This window comes from Podarcis vaucheri (assembly GCF_965113315.1).
Source record: "Podarcis vaucheri genome assembly, chromosome: 12".
NCBI classification, from domain to species: Eukaryota; Metazoa; Chordata; class Lepidosauria; order Squamata; family Lacertidae; genus Podarcis; species Podarcis vaucheri.
Genome location: NC_138750.1, coordinates 23,907,051 through 23,934,715, shown reverse-complemented (window position 1 = coordinate 23,934,715; position 27,665 = coordinate 23,907,051). Strand labels below are relative to the sequence as shown.

Here is a 27,665-nt window from a genome sequence, read left to right as displayed (position 1 = left end):
TGTTTGTGCATGGGGAATGGAACAGACCCACGGCTGTTGTTGTGACGCCTTGAAGGAAAGCTGGGATATAAAAGGAGTACATATGTGCGTCTCAAATCTTAATTGTGTTCATATGAGTCCTTGATTCAAAATTCATGCAGGGCTATATATGAGGATGCTCACTTGGTATGAGGGTATGGAGACAAGTTAAAAAGGAAGGCACTGCTGGGAAACTCTTAATGTTATTCAAACCAAGAAAAATGAGGTGTTTATTTTAGGCTTCCAATACTATTAAAAATCTGCACTTCGCAAGCTGCCTCTCTAAGTAAAAGACCACTTAGCAACTGAGCATGATGAATCTATTTTGACAGATGATTGCCCAGGCAAATAATACATCATCTTATTTCAGAAAGCGAGAAAGGAATCCTTCTGTTGGCATCTGCCTAGCCTTCCCCCAGTTTTAGAGCACTTCTATTTCACCTGGGTATTTCTAGTTACTTATGAGAACCTTTTGTCCTCTGGCTTTTATTATTCATAAGGACCAGTCCCATAAAAGATTGAAGATACCTAGCAACAACCAAGATTAATTCATACCACTTCATGAAATTCATTTGAACAGGCAGGTGGGGCATGGAACCTTGAACACATGCTAATTATATGGAGGGCAGGAAAACTGGGGAATGTCCAAAAATATGCAAAATGCAGATGAAATTTTAAAAAGCTGTTTCATATTTCTAATATATATATATATATATATATATTTGCTTTCGTAGATTTTCACGGGTACAGGAATGCAGGTTTTGGTGTCTTCGGGTGTCTTCCCGTGTAAGAGTCGGGGTGTCTGTGCGTCGTCGAAACGTCGCACAGACACCCCGACTCTTACACGGGAAGACACCCGAAGACACCAAAACCTCCATATATATATATATATATATATATATATATATATATGGACGCAGGTGGCGCTGTGGGTTAAAGCCTCAGCGCCTAGGGCTTGCCGATCGAAAGGTCGGCAGTTCGAATCCCCGCGGCGGGGTGCGCTCCCGTCGTTCGGTCCCAGCGCCTGCCAACCTAGCAGTTCGAAAGCACCCCCGGGTGCAAGTAGATAAATAGGTACCGCTTACCCGCGGGAAGGTAAACGGCGTTCCGTGTGCTGCGCTGGCTCGCCAGATGCAGCTTTGTCACGCTGGCCACGTGACCCGGAAGTGTCTTCGGACAGCGCTGGCCCCCGGCCTATAGATGTGAGATGGGCACACAAACCCCAGAGTCTGTCAAGACTGGCCCGTTCGGGCAGGGGTACCTTTACCTTTACCTTTATATATATATATATATTTAATGGTCTAGTTTCATGCAGAACCGGAGGGGGTTGGAATCTTCTTTAACAATTAAAAAATGGTCACTGAACAGGATTGGGAATTTCTACCCAGTATTTTTTCAATATTCCGGTATTTTTTCCAATGATTTATAGATTCGTGGTCCAACCCAGCAGTGATTTGATGTACCTATCTCCCATTGAAGTCAATGGAGAAAATAGTACAGTTAAATAATAAACAAATCTTCAACATGTTCATAAAATAATCATTCTCAAGTCCTTTGTTTGGATTTGGGTTTCAAATTTATAATTAGTAATCAATATATTCCCACTAGAATCTTAGGCCTAGGCCAATACCAGTGTTTGCCTGCTTGCTTGTTCTGAAATAATTATTTCTCAGATAGAAATGGCCTGATTTTAGACAGGGAAATATTTTCTCAAATATCAATTAATTATTGACAGTCCTCTCCAGAACTGAAATCAACACTAGCAGTGTATGTTGGGAATACATTGCCTAAAGAGCAAGTCTTCTAAAAAAGGTCAGCTATCATGTGTTCCATCTTGTGTCCTGTGAAGCTATTCTATGCATTTGTGGCACATGTGAATCAGGCAAAAGTTTAGAGTTTTGTGCTATAGCTCTGCAGGTGTTAACACTGATATTTCTCTCTCCATCCTTTGTCTCTGTGTCTCAAATAAAACTTTTTCATTTGTAGCAAATTATCGCCAAATACATTTGTTTACTTCCACTAAGGATCATTTGGCAATCTAAGCACTTGGGTTACATAAAGTCAATTTAGCAATTAGTTACGGAATAGTGCAATATTGTAAATAATGCATCCATTGCTGTTCAGCAATATTTAAAAGGGTTTGGGAACCACCGAACATCAAGAAGCACCAATGATAGGGGTTTCCCCACCCCCTTGGTAATGTTTTAAATATGTTTATGTTTTTTATTTTTTATTTTGTTATCATAAATCATTTTCAGGTGTTTTGTTTGCAAGTAGCATGCATTCAATAAACCTAGGGTTGCCATATTCAGAAAAGTGAAAATCCGGACACCAAAGTTCATGAGCTTTTTGTTGAGCTTTTTGACATGATTTGCGAGGGCCGAATCCTGCATATGTCTGGGAAACCCCAGACACATATGGCAGCCCCATATAAACCTAACTTGACCAACAAGCTGTGGGAGCTATAGTTTGTGGGCAAATAACACATTTTGCATTCAAAATGTCCCTGGTATTTCCAACTGAAAGGAACTGGTAACAAGTGTTGGGGAAGACCTCTGCCTGATACCCTCGAGAACCACTGCCAAGTCAGGCTGAATAATATCAGGCAAAATAGAGAAAGAGTTGACCTATGTTTATATTTCTAGAAAGGTAGCCATGTTAGTTTGTTGCATCAATAGGCCCTACTCCATGAAATCTCATGCTGTAATAAATTTCTAAGTCTTTAAGGTACCACAAGACTCTTGGGTCTGGAAACCAAGCCTTATGAGGAACAGTTGAAGGAACTGGGTATGTTCATCCTGGTAAAGAGGAGACTTAGGGAAGTGATGATAGCCATTTTCCAATATCTAAAGGGCTGCCACATGGAAGATGGAGCAAGCGTGTTTTTAACATCGTCATAATCATTTATTAAATTTGTTTACCATTGCATACCTGCAGGTCTGGAGGGTAGGACCCAAACCAATGGCTTTGGGTGACAAGAAAGGAGAGTCGGACTCAACATCAGGAAGAACCTTCTGATGGTAAGTGCTGTTTAAATGGACTACCTTGAAAGGTGGTTGACTCTCCTTCTGTGGAGGTTTTTAAGCAGAGGTCTGATGGCCTTCTGTCGTATAGGATTTAGTTGAGATTCCTGCATTGCAGGGTGTTGGAATAGATCACCCTTGGGTTCCCTTCTAACTTTGCAATTCCATGATTCTAGAGTTTGATTTGTAGTTACATGCCTAAGTTTGTCCTCTTCATTCTCTGAAGAATCTGCTGCAGTTGAATGCCAATGTAAGTTGACATTCAAAAACTTTGCAAATGTATGGGGGTGGGGCTGCATTGTGCATGTACAGTAGAGACCAGAATTCCAGGACCTTTATAAAAATTATGTTAAAATTGGAATCTTAGAAGCAGGAACATGTCATGTCATAGTACTGCAAGTGCACTGAAGGAACAGCTAAATTGGTAAAGAAAAAGCATTTTATGTGTGTTGTATATGCAATATAACAATGTGACACTAGATGGCGCTGTGGAGTCCAGTCTTTCCCTACTGGATTTCCCTATATGAGTTAACAATGTCTTTAGCGGAAACGCTTCTTTGATATGTCTAGATCCAGCCCAAATCCCCACTTCTCTTCCAGGTACAGAATATCACTGTCTTGTATTGCATCTAATAGTATTTCTTATGTCTGGAGAGACACCTGCACACAATACACAGACAGACCTTGTAAACAAGTTACCTTTGGAGACGGAAGCTGTGTTTAGGGGTTATTCCTAACAGGGCATTTTCCAAATCATGTAAGGCCACATATACCCGCCCCCACTACACACCACCCACTCTACTTGGATTTTCCTTGTACAGTATTGAGCAAGAAAGGCAGAATGCAAGTCACAACCCTTCCCCAGCTGTCGGGACGCTTATAAGCAGTCAACGGAATGTGCCTACAACCTCCATTAAGGCCTTCCTGCTCACCACAGGGAAGCAGAGATGAGGATGATGAAGGCGGGGTTTGCTTGCATGGTCCCAAAGCCCTCTTCATGTGTTCACAATGAATGCCGTTTCAGAGGTGAAAACCTTTCTTGGAATATGATTGAAGGGTGATACAAAAATACTTACAAATATCTCATGCACAGAAAATGAACAAGGCTGTGCAGGTGAGAGGCTCACCCCAACCAATGCATGTTCAAGCATCTGCTCACGTAGTTCAAACTTTGTTCAATGAATGTGTGTTGGTTAGGGTGGGGCTGGCCACTGTGATAAAGTCTCTTGCCCCCGAATTGTCCATTTTGCTTGCCTAAGAGCATTTGCAATGGGTTTTTGATGTAGAAAATGAGAAGAGATGTGCAAACTTTTCACACTCTTAAACACATTCAAGATTGCACTGAGAACATAAAAGTAGCATATTCATCTGTGTAGAGCTGTAAGAGCAGCCTACCAGATTATTTTTTTAAAATTAAATAGCATTTGGATGAGTTGTAATCCTGGTTGTTTGAGAATGGCTGTGTTTAATAAATCATGGTCAATTGTAAACACATTTCTGGAGTTGCGCCGGCCTCTTTTATGGTGCCTAGAACCAAGGAGGCTCTCTAGCCAGGAAACAATTATCCTCTGCTTTGGCCAGCTGTGTAAATGAGACCTAGTCCACGTGTTACCTGGATGGCTAGAGCTGTGTGGTTTTTAGTTCTACATCATGTCTATTAAGACAAATGGCATTGTTGAATTCAAAGCGTGTGAGTCACACAGTGTGTGTGTTTCGCCAAGACAAAAATAACAAATGAAGGTCGGTCTAAAATCCTATGGCCCACATACGCCACTAATTTTGCCTTGCTATGCTGTTGTTTTAAAGCCATCCAGACCACTTTGTATTCCTGCCCGAGTCTGTGATGTGCTTCCCATGTAAATGACAGATAGAGAGTCCACATTAACATCCACTGGCATGCAGAATTCATGAGCCTGGCCTTCAATAATTATGTCAATCTATAAAATAATAAACTCTTTGTTCTTTCTATTGGCCTGCTGGGATTTGAGCCAAGAGGCTCAATCCTTGAAGCCTATTCTCCATAGAGCTGATGGCTGGAAAATTAATTGTTCAAAAAGGGGGAGGGAATGGAAACTGCAGCTCTTTATATATGCATTTATTTATGGCCATGGGTGTTTGGACTTTATTGAATAGTGTGAAGCTTTCAATAACATATTACATGCTACATTTAATATGGATACCTTCATATTATTGTTTATCACTAGTAACTGTATTGGGTTGTATCCAGTTAAAGGACCTAAGTTAGTTACGTCCATTCATTCAAATGGGTCTACTTTGAGTATGACTACCATTGGATACAGCCCATTGATTTGGATCCCAATATAAGGGTGTTCACAGAAGAAAATGTTCCCACCCACTTCTGCCATCACCAGCAAATTTCATGTCATCTTCATCCCATGTTGTTCAGGAGCTTCACTCAATCCTCCAGACACTTTTCTTAGTGAATGCAGATGAGATAGGGGATGAGATTTCTTTCCATTTCCCAAGAGGAGAAAAATGATGAAGATGATATAGCAACACTAATGCTCTTGGTGCTTTACAAGTACAAGGTTATAGGCCCCTGCCCTGGGGAAATCTAAAACCTGTCTCAACCTGCACACATGGGTTTTCAAACCATATAACTTTTACAAATTTCCTATGAGGGTGGCACAAGGTTCAGAAAATATATTAAGACCACCAATGACCCTCACTACAGGCTCAAATAATTCATTCTACTTAGTAGTTCACTTACCTTTAGGTGGCAACTGGTTTTGCCAGAGAGGCACTTTTAGAAGGAAATGGAGGCTGGCAGGTCAAAGGCCCAATCTCCTCAACAGACTGCTTCCAAGTCCTGTTCCCACAAATACTACCCAACAAAACTTTTGCTGTTGTAGAATGGTACCTGCAACTCAGAGAGTTGGATTTGACTGTGGGTCTTCAGTTGCTTATGTAGGTAAATAGATAGATAGATAGGCAGACTACAGAATAGTGACTCTGTCCCTCTCAGACACATAATGCAACTGTTGATTATTCCTCTACAGGCCCTGTTTCCTTTCCTAATACTACATCCTCAGGTATCCAGTCTTGATTTCAACATTTCAGAGGCTCGTGAGATATGTTCTCATGGCTTTTCTTTGTTCCATTTAGAATAAGAGAATTGTAGATTTGGAAGGACCATCAGGGTCATCTAGTCCAACCCCCTGCAACACAAATAACTTTTGCCCAGTGTGGAGCTCGAACCCACGAACCTGAAATTAAAAGTCGCATGAGCTACTGACTGAGCTATCCAGTTACTAGACCTTCCTTCTTATCTTTTCTCCACTATCAGACTGACCCCTTACCCATGTTTTACTGCTTGGATCCTTTGCTTGACTGCTTGAGGGAAGGGCATAACTCAGTGGTAGAGAAAATGCATGCTGAAGCTTTTGTTCAATTCCTTCACATCTGCAGAAGGCTTCATTTAGACTTTGTACACCTTTTCCTCCATCTGTGAATGCTCTGCTCTCATGAGTGGTTGGATATATATTCCAACCACAATGTGCCTCTCTTCAACTCTCCTTCCTTATGCATAGAAAGGGTTCAGGAGGGCCAATTTAGCTTGCACCCAGTCATAGGTTTTGTGATGTTCCAATCACATTTCCCCAACATCTACTTTAAATGCAGGACCTGAAAACCAAAGGGACACAAGTAGCTTATCTTGGTACTTCTGTAGCAAACAACATTTCCAAATATCCCTTTTGATGCCTGACAGCTAAAGACGGAAAGATCATCATCCAGTGGCAAACCACTTTTTGAAATATGTAGAAAACCCTCATTTCATTTCATTTAACAGGATCAAAACCACCAAGTGGTTTTCTTTTAACTCTTGTTAACAATTTTCTCAGGCAATAGAAAGGGAGGGGGAGCCTCTTCCTTGAGAAAGTGGTTGCCTGCTCTCCCCTGAATAGTCATATAGACCATGGATTGACAGTCTGTGACAGCTTCTTATGTCTTTATAGGTTCTTGATTGATGTAACTAATTTCTAGAATTATGCTATTCTGTATTTTTTTATTATTTAATCAAAGTGATATCAAGAAATGCCACGTTTCTTCAGCATATTGCCACAGGTATTTTACAACTTCCTCCTCTATTTCCATGTTTTTTAGTAAATAATTTATTATGTACTTTTCAAGGAAGAGGAAGTAACTGTCCTCACCATCTGACTACTAAACAGTCAGTAAGTTGGAGTGCTCCGAGACTTAATAGATGTTGAGAGAAGACCTCAAGGACAGCACAGCATCATCTTAGTGACTCCTGAGCTACCCCAGTGAGGTAGTAAACAGGTTCCCATACAGCAACCAGTCATATCTGAAGAAACGGCCATGTCAATTTGTATTCATCCCTTGTTCAATACAGTGTTACCTCGGGTTAAGTACTTAATTCGTTCCGGAGCTCCGTTCTTAACCTGAAACTGTTCTTAACCTGAAACACCACTTTAGCTAATGGGGCCTCCCGCTGCTGCCGAGCCGCTGAAGCACGATTTCTGTTCTCATCCTGAAGCAAAGTTCTTAACCTAAAGCACTATTTCTGGGTTAGCGGAGTCTGTAACCTGAAGCGTATGTAACCTGAAGTGTATGTAACCCGAGGTACCACTGAATTTCCTTTTTGCTCATCGCTCAACATTCATTTCTGTTCTGTGGCTACCATTTATCGCAGTATCAGTCAGAAAAGCTTGGGATGAGTGATGCATGGGGTTAGCAGTCATGAGAAAATGCATACCACATTTCCAAGATTGAGCTTTGGTGGTATGTATGCAGGCCCCCCCTCCCCCAGTCCCCTCCCCAAACCCTTTTTGTCTTAATTTGTACTGTTGGATTTGCAAACATATTACAAATTCTGACTGGCAATGCCCTAATTCTCCTTCAGTTTTGTTCACCAGTCCCGTCCTCCCTGCCTGACACCCTCATCCCTTTGCTCAATTGTACTCATAGTTTCCACTGTCTACATTGATTCTGCAGTCGCAAACAAAACACCCTTGTACACTTCCATCTTCTTGAGGGATGGTGCTTCGTTTTTAATTTCTGCATACCTAGAAAGTCCCTCATGTATGCAGAAACCACCATCTTATTATTGGGGCGGCTTCCCAACTTGGTGGGCAGGCACAGGCGCACCCAAGTTTGGCGATGCAGAATCCAAATGGCAGTTGTTCCGCTCATTACGCATAGAGGTTCAGCAAGTCAGCATGCAGTGGGACAATGCAATGCACAAAATCCTCCACGCGTTCTTAACATTTAGGCTTCATCCTTTATTAGATAGTGAATAAGAGACATAAAAATGATTGTTTGTTGCTTACAGCTGAAGTCTACGAGAGACTCGTCTGTGTGAGTGAGAGAGAGAAAGATAGGGACAGAGAGAAAGAGAAATGTTTGCATACCGCACTGTGATGACAAGAGAAGGAGAGGATGGGGGGAGAGAGATTTAAGCAACTTAAAAGAGCATGGATCAGTTGATGAAAAGAGTAGGAATGACTCTTTTATTTCTAGCAAAACTTTGATTATCTCTGCCATTTGTACTGTGCCTCCATACATGCCACAGGCCAAAATATTAAAAGAACAAATCTATTCATTTTGATAAGAGCAGTAGCATGACTTCAGTTTTGCATATTATGCCATATGTGAAAAATCCTTTCCAAGGCAGCTCTGCCTTTGGCACATCCTCAGTACTCTATGGCTAGGTTCTCAGTGGTTTCCTTCTGTGGCCACAAGCAGAGGCTCTATGGGCCAATTAAAAAAAATCAAAAACCCATAAAGCTTGGCTTGAAAAACCACTGCCATGTGTGCACATGCCGGAGTGCTGAGGATATTGTCCTTATTGCAGCTACATCGTAAAAAAAAAAAGGCGAGACATATTGCTAGAGCACATCTCACAGTTGTCGTGGAGATGCCGTCAAAAACAGCTTCCATATAGAAGATAATCCCTGTACTGGCCACAGTACCTCCCACTCCCATGTCCCCAGTGACTCAGAATGCGGTAACTCTTATCTGTGTGACAAGCACTTCTAAACAGAACATCCAGGACAGAGGCGATTTTCCCATGGAAAGGCTATTTTCAGTAGCATCCCAATAATAGCTGTAATGTGTTCAAGCTGTAAGGTGGGGGGGGGGAGAGGAATATGTGGCCCTCCTTAAGTCATTGGACTCCAGTTCTCATCAGTCCCAGCCAGGGACGATGGGATTTGTAAGTCAGCAACTTATGGAAAGAAACAGGCTGTTTTGGAATCAGGGCCAGTTACTGGTCTAATTAGTGTGGTCAGAACAGGCTATTTGTGCTCACTTTTATGGGGCACTGGAACAAGCTTTCTATAGTAGTATTATTTCCAAAAGTGCTATGTTGCAAGATCCCAATGCTTTAGGAATAAATCTATTCATCAGCTTACAGGGAACTAATGGTTATTCAGCATCCTGAAGCACGAATTTTGAAATTCCTCATATTAAAGATGCCGAGCATTTCGCTTAATGAAAGTGCATGAAGACCACTAAATTCCTCGACTGACTTCCTATATCTGGTTAAAGATTAAGACAGTCCAAAAACAAAACAAAAAAACAAAAAAAGGTGCTTTATCTTCAAGGCACAAACATTTGCAAGTAAAATGGGTGGTTTTTTTTCTAAAATTGTTCATAAAGAGCTATCTGTGTAAATTAACATGTAAAAGAAAAATGAATCTCTTTGGATTTTGGAGGCACATAATGGGCTGGATCAAGTGCTCCATGCCGTCAGATCTAACTTCCTCCTGCAGCCCCCATGCCCTTTGAACAAATGCGGCGGGGGCGGGGGCAGGGTTTCATTGGCTCTAATCCCCTTCTGCAAATAGCAAGTAGCTTTCTGAGAATGGAAGAACCTCTCCTCTTCACAAAATTGCACCTTTGGACCCAACCCTTTATTCTTGGACCAGCACAAACTTCCTTCTTCCTCCTTTTACTTTATCATAATGCATATGTAAAGTGTGTGTGTGTGTGTGATGGATGGACATATATACACACATACACCCCTTATAAGTGGACAGCTTTTTCTTTTTAAAAAAACAAACCCACAAAAGTAAATAAAAATGAATAACTCTTGGTCAATATTCTCTAAGCATAAAAATCCTCAAGTGCTAATATTTAAAAACATGTGAATGTTTTAGCAAATCTATGGCCAATGTTTTGCATCACTAGCATTTTATGAATAGCCTTTAATCTCCTGCTCCCCACTTAATTCAAAAAATATGGTTTACTTTTTTTGTAGCTAAAATCTACTTGCAGGCACTGCAAGTATGGCTGAATCTGACTGAGCAGATCATGTCATATTATTTATAATATCCTTTTCAGCTCTCTGTGGGGGAAAAAATGTCAGCAGCAAATATCAGAGATTCAAAACATGTGCAGTCCTTTCCCATCTTCTCTGCTGTTTGTTGCCAACCACTTATTGACCCATATCTAAAACTGAATGGCTATATATAATTATTATATATATATATATATATATATTCTTTATAAGTTATTTTTTTAACTCTGGCATATATACAGTATAGCTCTATAGATCTCCAATACTTCATTTTTTTCAAACCCTCACAGTGAACATGTGTCCTGAAGAGGTTACTACATAAAGGCCAGGGACAGGGTTTAGGGTTCAAGGGTTCTACCTGTTCCACACAAGTATATGTGACTATCTCATAAGACACATCTTCACATATATTTAAATGGATCATATCAGTAGCAATGTACATTATTAACCCATATCACAACCCCCATAACAAATGCTCCTTCTTTGTCTGCTCACTTGTGTGGGGTGAAGCAAAATATTTCACAAGCTTGGCTCCCTTTCCTAGACAAGACCTATGTCTTTAACCAATGCTCAGTTTTATTATTGTCTGACACAGGGTTCCCCCAAACTTGGGTCTCCAGCTGTTTCTGGACTACAATTCCCATTAGGAGTTGCAGTCCAAAAACAATTGGAGACCCAAGTTTGGGAAATATGCAGTAACTTCCATGTAACATGAGGTTGATGTTATCCACTCAGCAGTCCTAAACTAGTTTAGCTGTCATTTCCTCTTTCCACCAGACTTTACAAGTCTAGTTCTACAGAAGAGCATCCAGGGATCCTCAAAGGAGAATTCTCAGTGCCTCACCAAAGGTTGATTTCCAGAAATCTTTGGCAAAGGCTGTAGCATTAAAGTGGGGACATGGCAAAAAACAACAGCAACAGGTGCAGTTCAAGATAGAAGTTGGCTGCCAGCATCAATAGGTGACCTGAGGTAAGGGAAGGTCCCATGTCCCTGCTGCTGACCATCTCATAGAGGTGTTGCAGGCAAGAGTGGCGAGGCCAGCAATGTGCGCTGTCTGCTGCACAGGGTGGCTGCACACTGCCACATATGGCTGACTCTTGGCTGAAGAGCAAAGGCCAGTTTCCTCTAGCCTGTGACCTCATGGGTTGCTGCTGATAATGCTAATGCAAGTTCAGATTAGTGCAGATTAAGGTCTCTATTACCACTTAGCAATTTGTGTCTCTTCAGTAGTCCCCAGGCAAGCATGCAGGGAAATTCAAGAGCAGCATAACTTTCTTCTTCTTTCCTGGATAGTGAATCCCTAGTCCCTTTAAATAACGCTGCAAGGTACATTAAAAATTCTGGACAATTTAAAAAAGCAGCTTGGGATGATGCAAGAAGGGCAAAATAGAGGGCCTGCTGTTTGAAAAGAAGTTAAGAGGTCTTGCTGCACATTGCTGGACGGATTTTGGCTTTAGTGCAGCTCATTCAGCGCTTGCAGGGAAATCGTCGTCCCTTGTACTCTTTTCTGAACGTGACTCGTTGGCAAATTTTGAATACGGGAGAGAGACTAACACTGCAATCCTAGGCACGTGTACTTGGAAGCAAGTTTCCCTATGTGCAATGGGGCTGACTCCCACACTATGTGCACATAGGATTGTGGACCACAATTGCTACCTAGGTCTATGATCATTTGTGGCAAACCACTTGAGAGAGAGATGATAACATTTACTTCTTCTCGGTTTGTGAACCTAGTGGCATACATAGAGACACAATACTAGTGTTTAACAAGACATCTATTGTATCTACTTTTACTCAGATAAATAGGAAATGCTGACTTGGCAGGAGCATTGGTAAGAGTACTACTATTCACAGTGTTTCTGTTCCCCACCCCTCCCCCTTTTATTCTACAGAATTAAGTATTTTATGTACATTGGAACCGATTAATGCCCTTGAGACAATTGTGTTTTGCTGTTTCATAAGCAGGAAAGACACTGCAGGGGAGATATGTGCCAAAAAAAGCACAGTCACACACACACACACACACATATATATATATATATATATATATATATATATATATATGGTAGAATGGTTACTTCTAAAGTGGTAATATTTAAGAAAAATTCTCATCTGGAGAAAATACTGCCTCTTTCCCCTCTTTAGAATTTGTTCGGGTCTCTTATCAAAAGTCCTAGCTCTTCAATTTTATTTTTATATATTTATTTATATATATATATAGTTTGTTTTACTTTAAACTATAAATTAACACTGCATAGTTCATTGTTCTTGTTTTGCTTTTGCTCTGAAAAATTATTGCAGTACAATTAATTCCTTCCCGGAGTTCAGTACGGAGCAAACAGGACAGGCGTGTGGGTGGTCCGTATAGGCCCCGGCGCAGGTCGAAGGAGCGCCGGAGGAAGTGCTGAAGTCTGAAAGAGGGTCGCTGGTGGGGCTGTTCGAAGACTGAAAGGGGAATTTACAGCCACAGCAGCAGCAGCTGCGGCAGCTGCTAGTGGGTTTGGTAGAATCCGTGGAGCCATTGGTTTTGAAGGTTCCTTTGAAAATACTAGTTTCACCTGTGGGAGAAAAAAGGAAAAAACAAACAACAAGTATTACTCGTGCAGATTACCCACAATGAAGACAGCTTTTCAGAGGTGGTGTATAAAATACTTAAGTGGCATTTCAGGCAGAAAGGTGAATCGAAAGTTTTAAAGGAAGACAAAAAAGAAGAAAGGATATGTGTGGAAGTTATATTTTTGCTACAAATTTGCTTTGACACTTGACAAAATGGGACATGGAATTTTGTTGAGAAAGAGTTGCTTGCTTGCTTGTTTTACATCCCAAAACTGACTGCTACATTTTCACTCAGTTAAAAGCACCCCACATTATCAGCGCTGTGGTCATCATTATTACATACTGGTTATTTTCTGATGCGTTAGTTACATTCCTACTTAGTGGATTTTGACCCACACCCTTCCTTCCTCCAAGCATCTCAGGACAGTGATCTAATTTCAGCTTAATTTTGTCTTCTTCTTCTCCTCCACCATACATTGGAGGAGGGGCAAAAAAAGAAATAAGCCCTGGAAAGGAGTGTGGTGTTCTTCTTTTTAACTCTACAGCACTCTGTGGTTTCCAGTTGTTGGTGTGTTTTCTGGAATGTCCCATAGGAGATCTGAGAGACTCCAAAGCACTCCTGTAGACATTCCATGAAGTGTGTTGACCAGGGAGGCCGTCTGCAGAGCACTGGAGACAGAGTGTGAAGCAAGGAATTGTTTTAAAAGCTAAAAGTAATCTTTTAACTTAAACAAAAAGACTGACATTCACCCAGGCCTACAAAAGATGGAAGAATCCCTCCCCCTGCTTACTTCACAGTGAAGGGGGGGGGATGTCTGAAGTTGGTAGGAATAACTAGTTTTATTCTCTTAACAAAGCAGAAGAGGCCAAGAGAACGTGACAGTGGCTCCCAGCTAGCTCAGTGCTCTGTCTCTCTATTTTCTTCACATTCAGTATCCTAGGAATCATAGGCAAGCCTCCTCTGGCCAAACTCAAAAATTAATTGAGCTTTGCAATTGCTACAACTGAACACTTGGAGAAACCTCATTGGGAGGCCTAAGTATCAGGTTAGAAAACTTGGAAAAGCCCAAGGAATCTGCTCTGCTTTCCCTGATAGTCTCTCCCAAACTTGGGAAAATGGAAAAGAGGTAGCCAGTAGCTGATGGCTTCCTTTCACACAGAAGTCCCAGGGCCTCTTCTGAGCTGGAAGTGAAACAATTTGCTGCCTAGGATCATGGAGCTTGACTTTAAACATCATTTTGTAGCCAAGGCAACTCGCTATGTAGCTGGAGATCAAGGGGTTTGCAGTCAAGGCTACAGATGGAGCAGGATTCTATTTGCTCTGCTTTTTGCAATAGACTGGCAATGCTCCTTTCTGTCAGAAAGCAACTCCTAGTCAGATAATGCACCTTGATTTTTTCATACAGTTTTTGTGCACGAAAAGAGCATATTCTGCGTTATAAAAATGCATGCAAAACATTCTTACATAAAATGCATTACAAAGCACTGAAAAAATGCATGTGACATAGGTGTCCAAAATGTGTGCAAATTAAATGCAAACATTTCATGCATTCTTGTGGTGGGGGTGGGAGGAAATAGCCTTACAGACTGTAGTGAAATGGACCTGTGATTCAGCACCAGAGAAACTGAAGCAAGATGGAATTAGGTTGCTCAGTTCATTCCCAGTCAAGCCACATGATCCATGGCTGCAAATGTCCCAAATCTCTATGATGCTTTTAAGTAGTGCTAGGACAACCATGCCATGAAAACAACATGACCAGGATTGTTCACAAGCCCAGCTTCTGGGCCTGTAAAAGTCCTGCCAATACACACCTGAACCAGTCTTCCATTAATTATTATCAGCAGTAGTATTAAATTTTCTATACCACCCTTCATTTAAGGATCACAGGAGAGTTTACAATATAAAAACACAAAAATAACTTAGTAACAAGCAAAAACAATACCACCCCCACCCCCTGTCTAAAAGACCATAGATTGTTTAATTGGCCAAAGGCCTGGGAGAAGAGGAATGTTTTTGCCTGGTGCCCAGATATATGTAACCAAGGTGCCAGGCGAGTCTCTCTCGGAAGAGCATTCCACAAATGGGGAGCCACCACAGAAAAGGTCCAACAATAACACCCACCCACACCCACGGGGAACTTTTCAGAAAACCCATTTGCTTACCCCAAGTGGGTGTGTTCCCTTCTGGAGTTTGTTGTAGGGACTGTATTTGGGTTTCGGGGGCTTTCCAGCAGCTCTGTCTTTGTGCCTTCTACTGCTTATGTGCTGTTGGAAAGCAAGCAGTGTTGTTATTTATTATTGTTATTGTATAAATAACACGCTTTCCATTGGCTTCAGCACCAAACACCTCTGGTCACCCAAAATCCAATTTGCTCGACCTAGTCCAATACCAAAATTATTAGTCGCAATAGTAAATCCGTTTCATTATCACAGTTTTATATGTTTGGAAAGATAGTTCTTTCTCTCTCTCTAATGCATCGTAATAATTTTGTTGGCTTATCTGCCATGATGAAAACACCTACATTTGTTTATTTAATTGATTTCGAGCAGGGTTTCCCAAACTAGGGTCTCCAGCCATTTTGGGACTACAACTCCCATCATCCCTAGCTGGCAGGACCAGTGGTCAGGAATGATGGGAATTGTAGTCCAAAAACAGCTGGAGACCCAAGTTTGGGAAACCCTGATTTAGAGGAATCACATACGGCTCTTTGCAAAAGCCACAGGACGGTTTCCAACAAGCACATTCTACTTGAGTTAACCAGGCTGTAGCTCAGTGTTAACGTTAGAGAGTCACTGCCAGTCAGTGTAGACAATACTGAACTAGATGGACCAATGGTCTGACTCTCGATAAGTCAGCTCCCTATATTCCTATGGAATTGGAAAATGGTCTAAACAGGAGGCCACCTGGGGACAACATGGAAGCCACACAGTTTAGGAGGAACAGCTAAATTGAACGTTCCTCCGTGAACCATTTTGGTATTTATTGTACTGCAGTGTTTTAATTCTAATTGTTTTGTGAGATGACTTGATCCTTAGGGTGCGATAGCAGCAGCAGCATAAAAAAGCAGGGTAGACGTGAAAGAAAGAAACAGCCACAAATTGTAATCCTGTGCTAATGTTTCTAGGATGGCTATATACAATGATGAGATGCTGCAAAAGAGGATGTTTTGGCAAGTGTAGGTTCTCTCTCCCCCTCTGCCTACCTTCAGAGCAAGGCAAGCTGAACCTGCCCAAATTTCCTCTTCTACCATAGCAGAAGAGACCTGTGCTGCGGTGTAACTAATCACCCAAGATGCAGCTATCAAACTTCCCCTTAATAAGTGCTTATAATACAGACTTTTTCAGGACAGAGCTGTCAGCTGCCTTGGTCTTTTGGTCTTTATGTGCAGCTTTTGTCCAAGCTCATCTAAGCAGCTGGCTTGAACTGCTCCCAATGGCAGCTGCCTCCATATGGCAAACAATTTGTCTGCAGTGTTTCATCTTGCAGAGGAACCTCCTGCAAGTTCACAACCAGAAGTCAACAATTTGGAGGTCTTATAGGTGGAGGCATTTAATGTTTAGGAAGCTGGTGCAGATGACCAAGCTCTTTCTACTGCTCTTCATGGCAGCGGTCTACAGGGGCTGGCCCATTTGTGTGTAGTGATTTGCTGCATGGGAAAATGTGCACAGTGACTGTCAGTTTCTTCACAAAGCAGGCTGCTGCAGAAAAAAAGTTGTGATGCCGTTCAGGAGTAAGCAGTTTGGAGTTCTGATCTGCCCAGCTTGTAACGTTCAGCCGCATTCTGAACTGAGTTATCTTCTGGCTCAGATCTGAGAAGAATTCCTCAGCTCTGCCCATCCTCACTGATTTGCTCTTGGCAGCAGCAGCCCCTATTCTTCACCTCCTTCCTCTACACGTTCCTCCAGCAGTGGAATGTTGCAATTCTAGGTGCAAAAGGACCCTGGGAGATGCAGAATGTGAACGGGGTGCTGGAACTCTCAGGTGTGCTGTGACAAGTTTGCAATGCCTTCGTGCTGACTTAGATGCCATTGTTGTGGCAAGGTGTTTTTAGCAAAATGGCCAGGCATATGACCTTTAAATCCTTGCCCATTCTGACTGATTCAAGCCAGCTGTGTTCCTCTGTGTGTGTGTGTGTGTCTTTGAGGGTCCAGGGTGTGGGAAATACATCCTAAAGAAGTAGTTATATGCCTACTCCTGAATAAACTCACTCTTGACCCAGATATTTATGACAAACACCCGTTTTGGGTGCGAGGTGCCTGAGAAAGTAATGCTGGTTCAGCTCCAGGCTTTCTTGTAAAAAACCCATTATCTGGACCCATTTTGATATGGGTTCAGGCTTTGTGTTAAGACTGAATTGGTCTTACCCTTTATCGGGTGAGAGGGAGTGCAACCCTTTTAATTCTCATTGATCTCTCGGTGGGTTTTGGTAATCGACCATGGTATCCTCCTGGACTGGCTCTGTGGGCTGGGAGTGGAAGGTCCTTTGTTACGGTGGTTCTGCTCCTTGCTTTAAGACTACTTCTACAGAGTAGCACTGGGTGACTTTATTTCAGCTCCCTGACAATTGTGCTATGAAGTTCTGCAAGGGTACTATTGGAGCCACTGGGAGCGATCATAGGGGAATAGGGATCAGTGTCAGCAGTATGCTGATGACACCCAGAAGGAAATGGCTATAAGCCTGGCTGTAAGCACAGGGCATCATTTCTTAAATGACTGCTAATCTGCCACCAGGCTAAGTTCAAGGTGATGTTATTGACATATAAAGCAGTGGCTTGCAAAACGATGCTGGGCTCGCAGGGTGCCGCAAGCAGGTGTGTGCCTTGGCCCTGCGAGCCCAGCACTGCTTTTGTGAGTGGTGTGGGGCTCGCAGGGAGGGCGCCGTGAGTGTTGGCGTCTTTCTCACGGCGCCCTCCAATTGGAGGGTAGCTGAGAAGGACACCACAGGCTTGCACCCTGGCCCCTGTGAGCTCAGCGCTATAGCGCTGCTAGCAGCCCCAGAGGCTAGGGCACATGTCTGTTGCGTCCTTCTCAGCTGCCCTCCAGCCCCCCCCATGCTATGCCACTGCTGTAAAGCCCTAAATGTCTTAGGACCAGGTTATTTGAGAGTACACAATCTTATGTATGGATCTGCCTAGTCACTAAGATTACTAGATCAGGCTCTCTTCCCTCTCCCAAATCCAGCTGGTGATAACCGGGGAGAGCCTTCTCTGTGGAGGCACCCAGTCTGTAGCAACAACTCTCCCTAGACAGACAAGTGCTGACCTTGACTTATTTTAGGCACTATTTGGAGACTTATTTATCTTCCCAATCATTTGCTACTATTACTGCCTAGCTTTTAGCATTTCTGTTATCCACTGTGGACATTGTATATTTTCTGGTTTTATTGTACTGATTTTTATGGACATTGTTGTGAACTAACCTGGAATTTCTAATGCAGTACAGTTTACAATGTTTTAATAATAATAATAATAATAATAATAATAATAATAATACCAGCATGTTGTCAGAGAGAGCAATTTAGAACTATGCACCAACTATTATTGGGACAGCATACTAAATTCTGATTGTCCTTTGACAAGCCAGCTTTATTTGCATAAAAAATTCAACGCATTTAGTTTCTATTAAAATTTGGGGGAACACCCTTGTCCAGGATTTTTTAAAGCCTTATAAGTTCCAGAATGTATTGGGCTATTCCTTCTGTTCTCTCACACGTTCTCTCAGCATAAAGCAGGTCTGAGTAGCTTCTGTAATAAAATCCCTTGACAAGTCCACCATTCCGAAAGATAGACAAAGACACTGTTTTACAGAAATATAGATTTGCTGAGCTGATTGAAATGCAAGTTGTGTAATGAAAATTTGAAGGTGATGTTTCTCCAGTCCAAAGAACAATCAATTTACAAAAACAAGCCATACTCCTCGGAGAAAATTATTCAGTCTTCTGCAAAAAGTACACATCTTCCCACACACTTGCGTACACAGTATCGCAAAGCAAATAAAATGACAGAATGTGTGAGACAAGGTATATTGTAGCATTCTCAATGAATACAACTCAGAGCAATTTTCCACATTCATTGACAGTTTTGAGAAAATACACTATAGTGGGATGGAAAAATATACTGAAAATAAAATGAAAAGAACAACGTAAAGAAGTTAAGCATAATAAAACAGTGTACTTAGGCCATGTTTGAAGCAAAAGGAAGAATATGAAAGTAGTAGGTCCTCTGCATGGAGAAGATGAGAAATGCTATTGGATGACAGGGAGAAAGCGGAACTGCTCAACACCTACTTTGCCTCTGTCTTTACTGAAAAAGGAAAGCAGTGCCCAACTTCGTGTAATCGAATAAATAATGCAAGGAGGGAGCTGCAGCCCAATATAGGAAAAGAGATGGTAAGGGAACACCTAAATTCAGATCTTCAGGGCCTGATGAGCTGCACCCAAGGGTACTAAAGGAGCTTGCAGGTGGAATCTCATAGATGGAATCTCAGAGACTCTGTCTATAATCTTTGAGAATTATTGGAGAACAGGTGAGGTTTCTGCAGACTGGAGGCAAGAAAATGTTGCCCCCATCTGCAAAAAAAGGGGGAGGGACCCAGGTAGCTACCTACTGGTCAGCTTGACACTGATACCAGGAAAGGTACCGGAACAGATAATCAAAGAGTTGGCCTGTAAGCACTAAGAACCCAAACCAATGACTTTCAAGTTACAAGAAAGGAAATTCCAATTAAACATCAGGCAGAATTTTATGATGATAAGAGTGTAATGAACTCCCTCAGAAGGTAGTGGACTCTCCTTCCTTGGAGGTTTTTAAGCAGAGGTTGGATGGTCACCTGTCATAGATGCTTTAGTTGAGATTCCTGCAATGCAGGGGGTTAGACTAGATGACCATTGGGACCCCTTCCATCTCCACAGTTCTATGACTCTGTGAAATGTGCTGATCATTGATAGGGAACTTGTGGTCCTCCAGATATTTTTGAACTACAAGGCCAGTCATCCTTGGACCACTGGTAAGAGTTGGAGTCACACATCACCTAGAGCACAGCAGGTTTCCCATCACTGGTGCAGACGACAAATAATAGCATCAAGAGGGCTGGTCCCACACACCTAGCTCCCCGAGCACAACTTCATGAGCATATGGGACCACTGTTGGACCTCATAGTTGGGTTGCACTGAAGGAGATATGCCGATTCTCCATTATACACATGTAAATGCTGTGTCTTCTGTGATAGTGAAACAACTTTCCGGAGCCATGGAGCTGATGCTGCAGAAATCACAGAGCTACCTGAGTGTACCTGTGTAGAGGTGCCAGTTCCCAAATATGGTGTGTTGATATGGTGCAGCCTAGTCATATTGCTGTCAGTAGCCCCCTAAATTCCTAAAGCAGGGAGCTGGCATGGTGTGTGAACCAACTCTAATGATCACTGAACTTCTAGATAGTGAAGCACGTGTCCCGGGAGTTTCCATACCTGTTTAAGTTGTGTCTCAGAATTTACGTGCACGTCACAAATTTCACAGTGAAATGTTTTGTTCTGAAGTCCCGTGTTTCCTTTATTAATGGGTCCTTTGCCTTTGACACCTGCCCTGGGAAAGGCTTTGATTGTTCCACTCCCATTTCGAGCTTCCAGCATAGTTTTGTGCTTTGTGCCTAGAGACATTAGACAAGGAAATAAAAAGTTGTGTTCATTAGTACTTTTTTTTGGTCAACATATTGCAGGTCTTGCTTCCCCCTCCCAATGGCATCATGGGCACCAATCTGCATTCCCTGCATTACCATGATAATAATTAAGTAATATTTCATCACCTCACATTTAAATATTAAATGATGCCCATGTATGCACTGAAGCAAGCTGCCATCAATATGTAGTGACTTGGTAGGAGAGGCCAGAGGTGAAGTTTAAATGGATGCTTTACTACTACTACTGTTGTTGTTGTTGTTGTTGTTGTTGTTGTTGTTATTATTATTATTATTATTATTATTATTACTACTACTACTACCTCCCACTGTGACTGAAACATGTCCTGCACTGAAAGAGAAACCCATGTTAATCTCTTTAAGATGTCAGTCTGAGTCATTACCACACTTTTCAGAGTGGTTTATCAACAGAGAGTTGGAATTTTGATGCTGCTGCTACAGAAATAATTGACATTCTCTCAAAGCGACCTTTCAGAGGAAAGTTTGGCTGTTGGTTGGAATACATTCTAAAAACCTTTGCCTTTGGGGCTTAGGCCCAGGCTATCAAAGGACCATACTCTGCCATATGAACCTGCCCGGGCTCTGAGATCTTCATGAGATGCCCTTCTCTGAAAGGGGCCCATCAAAATGAATGGAAGTTAAGCAGCAGTGCCTTTTGTCCTTTTCTAAGATCTTGTTGTTTCAATGGGTCTTTCCCAGGACAATTTTCTAGTGGAGACTTCAGCAAAGGGGTCAGCTCTGTCTGTATTGTTTCATGGTACTATTCCCTCAACAGTGGGGAGTCCAGGTAGCTTTACATGGTCCGTTTCCATTTTTATGTGCTTGTCATGGTCTTTTTATATACAAATGTGTTATTGAACAAGTATTATGAGAGTTATGAAGGAAAGCACAGAGAATCAGCACAGAGTACTGTGAGCACAGAGCACGCAAAGCAACTAGAGTACTCTAAAATCCCCAAAGACACTTTCTGCCAGCTGAAAGCCTCTTGACAACTCTTCTGTTTTCAAGCTGCTCTCTTTTCCAGGTATCTTGGTCCGCAGTTCACAAAGTGAGCAAGCCTATTTCAGTCTCTGACTTGCCTGTCAGGAGGTGCAAGCTGAGCATACAAATGGCAAGGGTGATCTGCTTGCCCTTTTAGTGATTAAGCCATGGCAGAACTGAAGGGACACTTCAAATTACAGGGCAATGTGCCTCATATTACCATTAATGGGAAGGAAGGCAAACCTGCTGCAGTTCCAAAACTGGTTCCAGAAATATTGAAAAAACAAAAATAGGAAAGCAAACTACATGGGATTCCAGTTTAAGAAATGTGGTTCCATGAAACAGAACAAAAAAACAAAAACAGAAACAGAAAAACAAACCCTGAAGCAATATTGGCATCCTCATTGCTGCCAAAATAGCAGTGTTAACACTAGCATTATAAAATATCCAGCTAAATGGTGCAAGGTCATGTGAAGGAAAGCACCATTGGTTCTGTATTTGACTATAATGAACTTGTAACAAGATACATTATTTCTCCTATGATCTGAACTATGATCATGACAGACATAGGTGGGTATACAAATATACCGTATTTTTCGCTCTATAACACGTACCAGACCATAGCACGCACATAGTTTTTAGAGGAGGAAAACAAGAAAAAAATATTCTGAATGAAATAGTGGATATATGATTTTTGTGGTTCATGCTGTGGCCACAGACATGTGATCTGACAGTGAGTTTGGAGTAGCCCAATGCAAAAATCCTGAGGATCCATGTGGATCCATGCTTTGTAACCACGGAGGAGAGAAGGAAGGGGAACCATGGATCCTCTGCTCACGACTGCAGCAGATCCCCCCCGCCACCCACAGGCATTCGCTCCATAACACGCACAGACATTTCCCCTTACTTACTAGGAGGAAAAAAGTGAGTGTTATGGTGCAAAAAATACGGTATATGAATGAATGAAATATTTGAGTAGGGCAAATGTTAGAAATGATATAATACTATTGGTTATTATATACACATGCACATACAAACATTTCTTATTTTATTACTAAACCATTTTGGACCTACGGCAATCAGAAAATTTTGGAAATAGAAGTTCCCCTTGAAAATAGAACCAAAACCCAAGCTGCTGGGGCACATTGGCATGCATAGAGCACTTATGCTTATTTTAAAAATGCTAATTAAATACATGCTCCTTGCTGTACGAGTGCTCATGGTGCAATAACCATGACCAATGAGAGAGGCAGACTGGATATGGAATGTTTTAATAACTAATCAAACTAATTCTGCGAACCCATTATAAATTTAGGAGAAAGGCAGAACAATATTGGGTGATATCCAGGTTTAGTAATACTTTGAGAAGACACAATTAAATCCATTGATTTCAGGGAATCTTTTCTGAGTATGAGTTATGTGGCTGGCATCAATTCGTTTTAAATGTCTGGACTAAGCAAAATATTTTACAGAATAAAGACAGATATGTCATAGAGTAAAAGATGTTGAATTCAATTACAGTTACTTTTGTTTTACTGTAAATGAATTTTAATATCTAAAATGTAGGATGTTTTTGGTCTTAAAAAAGAAAACAACACCTTTATAAAGAGTGAGCAGGCCTTTTGGATTGGCTTCACTGATGCATCTGGGTTAGATTAAAGCCTAAGAGTACTAAAGTACATAGAGGGAGGAAATCCTCAACCACGAGAGAGGTTCAGCGCTGGAAAAACACACTTTGGTTTTGGAGACTGTGGGATTTTTATCCTTAAATGTTTAGAATTGAGAGTATTTGCCAATCATGTTTTTGACATAGAGCATCCTGCCCTGACATTATCAAAAGTGTATAGTTCAGATGGCTTAAAAGTGCTCTGCAAAGGGCATATCAAGAGTGGTGCTGAAGACTTTTAATCTGGGGCATGTCACTTGTGAATGCTCTTAACGTTGAAGAATAAATGGGAAACTGCCATTTTAAAACAAATACGCATATGGTCAATTCAACTCACTGGATTTTATGATGTGGGAAATGCGAAAGCCACTTCTGAAAACTACCTAACTCAGAGAGTCCACCCCTACCAGATTGTGCATTTCCTTTTATGTGCAACAATGCCAATTAATGTTCCGTTTGGGACTGGGGACAAACAGAAGTATGCAAAGTAGGGTGAGACAGAGAGCATAAGCAGTCACGCCCTTCCAGAACGTAGCATTTGGAACGGTTAGAAACATAAGAAATTTAAGGAAGCGGATCGCTTGCATGAAGTGCAATCGCTCCTTTTCTCTTTTATGGCAGAGTTTCTCCGTGTCGTTTTTATTCTTCAATACTTAACAAATTCCATGTAATTGCTGGCTTTCCACCACCTCCCCACCCCCACAGCCCTGCAAGGAATCTAATCTATTCGGGGAAGATAATTGCAGGGCTCTTTAGCCAGGAAAGAAATTGCTGTATCTCACCACTGTTGTGCGCCTCCAGTTGTGAGGCGGAGTTGACAGCAACCTTGCATAGTGAACAGTAGAGCAGCCGCTTGGCCTTTTCTTCTTCTGTCTCTCCCGAAGAGCATGTGGTGGTGTTGCTGCTGCTAGCGGCTACCGTGGGGAGTTTTTCAACTTTGGAGGTGATTTCTGTCGTCATGACACTGCTCTTCCGAATTTCGACCGTTGTGGTGGTTGATATTGCTGGTGCCTCTATTGTGTTGCCTGCTTTAAAGATAAGGAGAAGAAGATATATGCAACAAAATATATCTCATGCAGTGTGGAACTTGCAAGCTACAATGAGAAAGTGATTGACAGAACGTTTTCCAGGTAAAGGGTTTCCTAGCAGACGCAATGTAATGTCAACTTTGCAATGAAGGTTTACGGCATATACAACATGTTCAATACCACACTTATGAATTATGTTTATGAATCTGAAAAGGGTGGAACAGTCCCCTTTCCCCAAGCATGTAGAATTGCAAGGTACCACCTCCTGAATCAATTAATTGTCCATCTTTGTGAGAACTGGGGGGGGGGAGGAGAGGAGGGAATGCTGTTTCTGTATCTTTGTGCCTTCAGGACCAAAGCAAAAAGAAATAAATTAACAAATAAAGACATATGGCGACTATTTCACTGCACACTGTTTATAACCCAAAGCGATATGAGTTCGGTGAAATACATTTAAAAATAGGAGTTTTGAAGATGGCATTGTACAATAATCATTAAATTTTGTAATTAAGTTTCCAAATAATCTAAACTGCGAAGTATTGCCTGCTTTTTTTTCTTTTTCTTTTTAGCTGATAGCAATGAATTTGTTTTAATTAGTTCTAAATCTGAATTTCTCCAGGGACCTCAAATTAGCAAACTGGTTGGCATGCAATACGGGAGCCAGGAACACTGTTCTAAGTCTGAGCAGCAGAAAACAGTGTCCATGAAACAGGAAGGCAACTGATCTTATGTTGCTGGAAGCACGTGCCTAAGAATGTTCCTTTTAAAAGTAATATTTATATAAATTTGTTGATAGACAAATGATAGCATCCAATTCCTCTTTACTTGTGGAGTGTGGTCTACCAAAGTAAATTGTAGCTAAGTAGTGTGGCCTGCTAGATGCTTGGCCACTATGTTTCTGCACCCCCAAGGAAGGGGGAGGGGGAAGGAAGTATGATTTGATATGATATTTGTATTCTGCTTTTCTCAACAAAAATGTTGAGCTCAAAGTGGCTCAACAACAATGTTAAAAATTAACAAACTGTAATCGTATCAAAACGAAACAGCATATGAATAAGGCAAAAGAATAAACAAATTCATCCAATAATTGGTTCTTGGGCAGCATTCAGCCACAAACCTTGCAAGCCTTGTCTATTCAACTCACTGATACTTTTCATAGAATAGAAAATCCCCAAACCAGGTCCCAAACCAGGTCGTATGTCTTCCCGCCTGTGCTCCTGCATGAGTTGCGTGAGATCATGGAGCCAAAAGTACGTGCTTTTCTGGAGCTATGCTAGCATGGTGCCCCAAAATGCACATTTTGGGGTGCCATGCAAAATCATGCCCCCCCAAATGTGTTCGGGGGTGCTTTCTGACGGCAAGATCTCGGCGCAAAATCATGTGAGATCGTGACACCCAAAATGATCACTGTGCTCTTGTGTGAGAAAATGGGGTGTTCCTTTTTTTTCTGGGACACTTGCGGGGTATGTAGTTTTGTATGAAGTATGTTATTTATCCAGAATCCAAGCAAAGAGCACCTAATGCAAGTAGAAGTTTGCTGAACGAAATACATCCAAATGGGTTTCAAGCCGAACATTCTTTGGCAATATGCTAATATTCAGCATACCTTTTGACACAAGGAAAAAAATACCTAGGAGCATGTTTACGTGTACATAAAACATTTACATGTGGGAATCTATTACCACAATCCACCACCCAATCTGAAGAGTGGCTTCCTATTCCACAGATTTATGTTCACTGTATTTCAGAATTCCTCACTATATAGCTTGGTGAAAAGATGCTGAATCACAATAATGTTCTGAAACGTGTGTGTGTGTTTATGTGCATATTTTCACATTAATATGTGTAAACAAATTGTACCGGTTCAAGTTTTTGTCTTTTTTGGCCCGTCTGGAAGTTTATAAGTAAGAAGTAGCTATTTACATATGAGAAACATAAAATACTATGTATATCAGATTACTTCTGGGTTAAAGAGAGCTCACTGCCCTGCCCTATAGATCAGCTTAAGTGGTAAATTGTACTGCTATAGCACACCAGAGTATCACAGAAAATCTAAACTCCATTCCTCATCCCAAATTGTAATCTAGACATGAAGAACACAATAAGTTTTTGCCTCACTGGTACCAAAGTGGTGCATCCTTCTGTGTCATCGATAACCCTAGATGCTGCTTCAGTACAGGGCAAGCAATTCAACACACAATGATCGGATCACTTGGGGGTTGCTGTTTTTTTCAGCAGCAAAAGCAGAGATTGGGCAAGAGTCAGATCAAGAGATAGTGGCGCTTTAACCTGATCCTGCTGTGCCATCTCCCTGATCTTTATTTATCTGTTGATATTATTTTGTTTAAAATCAAAATGTCCATGGCTTTCAAGCGAAGACAAAAAACTACTACAGTGAAACAGATCAAACGTTACAAATGCAAACAGAGCCAGCAAAGAAATGGCAAAGCACAAAAAAGGCCGCTCTAAAATGAATGGGAAGTCTGGGCAAGTAAAGATAAGACTTAGACTGCCACTGAAAATTAATCAAAGTAGGTGATGCAGTAGCAGCCAGAATAGTAGGGTGGAGCTGTCCTCCCAACCAGTGCACTGCTGCAGGTTACATGGACAAGGCAGGGGTGGGGTAGGGTGGTGGCCTAGTTGGAGATTTGTGGGCGCACTTTCAGGAGCACAGGATTTGCTCCATGGGTGCACCTACACAGTCCCATGCTGCCCTGGCCTGCCTCAGCTCTATCAGGTAAGTTGCAATAATGCTGGTTTTGGGAGGGAGGTGTCTGTGTCTCTGCCCTGCTGCAATTGCAGGTAAGCTGCCATGGGCAAGAGCATTCCACCCAAAAAAGTATGTTTCCAGGTTGCCTCTGCCTGTTTATGGTAGGGACACTCAGATACAGATATTAATGTGCAGGCAACTTCATGTGAAAAGAGGCAACATGTGCACATATGTTTTCTCCTGTGGGGAAAAAATCAGGAGAATGGTGCATTGGAACACAGGGAGCGGTCTTATACAGTGGTACCTTGGTTTGCATATGCCTTGGTTTGCATACGTTTTGGATTACAAACACGTCAAACCTGAAAGTGTGTGTCCCTGTTTGCAACCTTTTTTTTGGATTACGAACAATTTTGGGGGGAAGGCCCCACTGGCGAAAGCGTGCCTTGGGTTACAACCTATTTTGGTTTACAAACGGACCACTGGAACGGATTATGGTTGTAAATCAAGGTACCACTGTACTGAGTCAGAACTTTTGTCCACCTAGCTCAGTACTGACTATTCAGACCTGCAGTGGATTTCTGGGATATCGGAGAGGGAGCAACCCCGGCCCTGCCTGGAGATGCCTAAGGACTGTAGGCAGGCTTGCTAAGAGTAGAGATGGGGGGAAAACAGCCACCCCTAATTCAAAACTTTGACAACTGAAACAGC

General features: G+C 41.8%; 1 protein-coding gene and 1 long non-coding RNA gene across 17 annotated transcripts in view; one reads left to right on the top strand and one right to left on the bottom strand.

Annotated features, from left to right (window-relative positions):
• The window catches only part of LOC309515592, a 129,301-nt gene that overhangs the window by 3,767 nt on the left and 97,869 nt on the right, over positions 1 to 27,665 (top strand). For all 3 annotated transcript variants that reach the window (XR_014212541.1, XR_014212542.1, XR_014212543.1), the window contains exon 2: positions 2,956 to 3,038. This is a non-coding gene — a long non-coding RNA (uncharacterized lncRNA). The remainder of the gene's footprint in view (positions 1 to 2,955; positions 3,039 to 27,665) is intronic.
• ZNF385D (zinc finger protein 385D) overlaps positions 8,282 to 27,665 on the bottom strand; it is a 567,358-nt gene continuing 547,974 nt past the window's right edge. For 12 of the 14 annotated variants that reach the window (XM_082193430.1, XM_082193439.1, XM_082193438.1 and 9 more), the window contains 4 exons: positions 24,002 to 24,247; positions 20,346 to 20,524; positions 15,044 to 15,145; positions 8,282 to 12,882 (listed from right to left, as the gene is read on the bottom strand). In XM_082193430.1, coding sequence (XP_082049556.1) covers positions 12,649 to 12,882; positions 15,044 to 15,145; positions 20,346 to 20,524; positions 24,002 to 24,247 — 761 coding nt within the window. In that variant the 3' untranslated portion in view covers positions 8,282 to 12,648. The remainder of the gene's footprint in view (positions 12,883 to 15,043; positions 15,146 to 20,345; positions 20,525 to 24,001; positions 24,248 to 27,665) is intronic. The other 2 variants (XM_082193436.1, XM_082193441.1) reach the window with 1 other exon arrangement.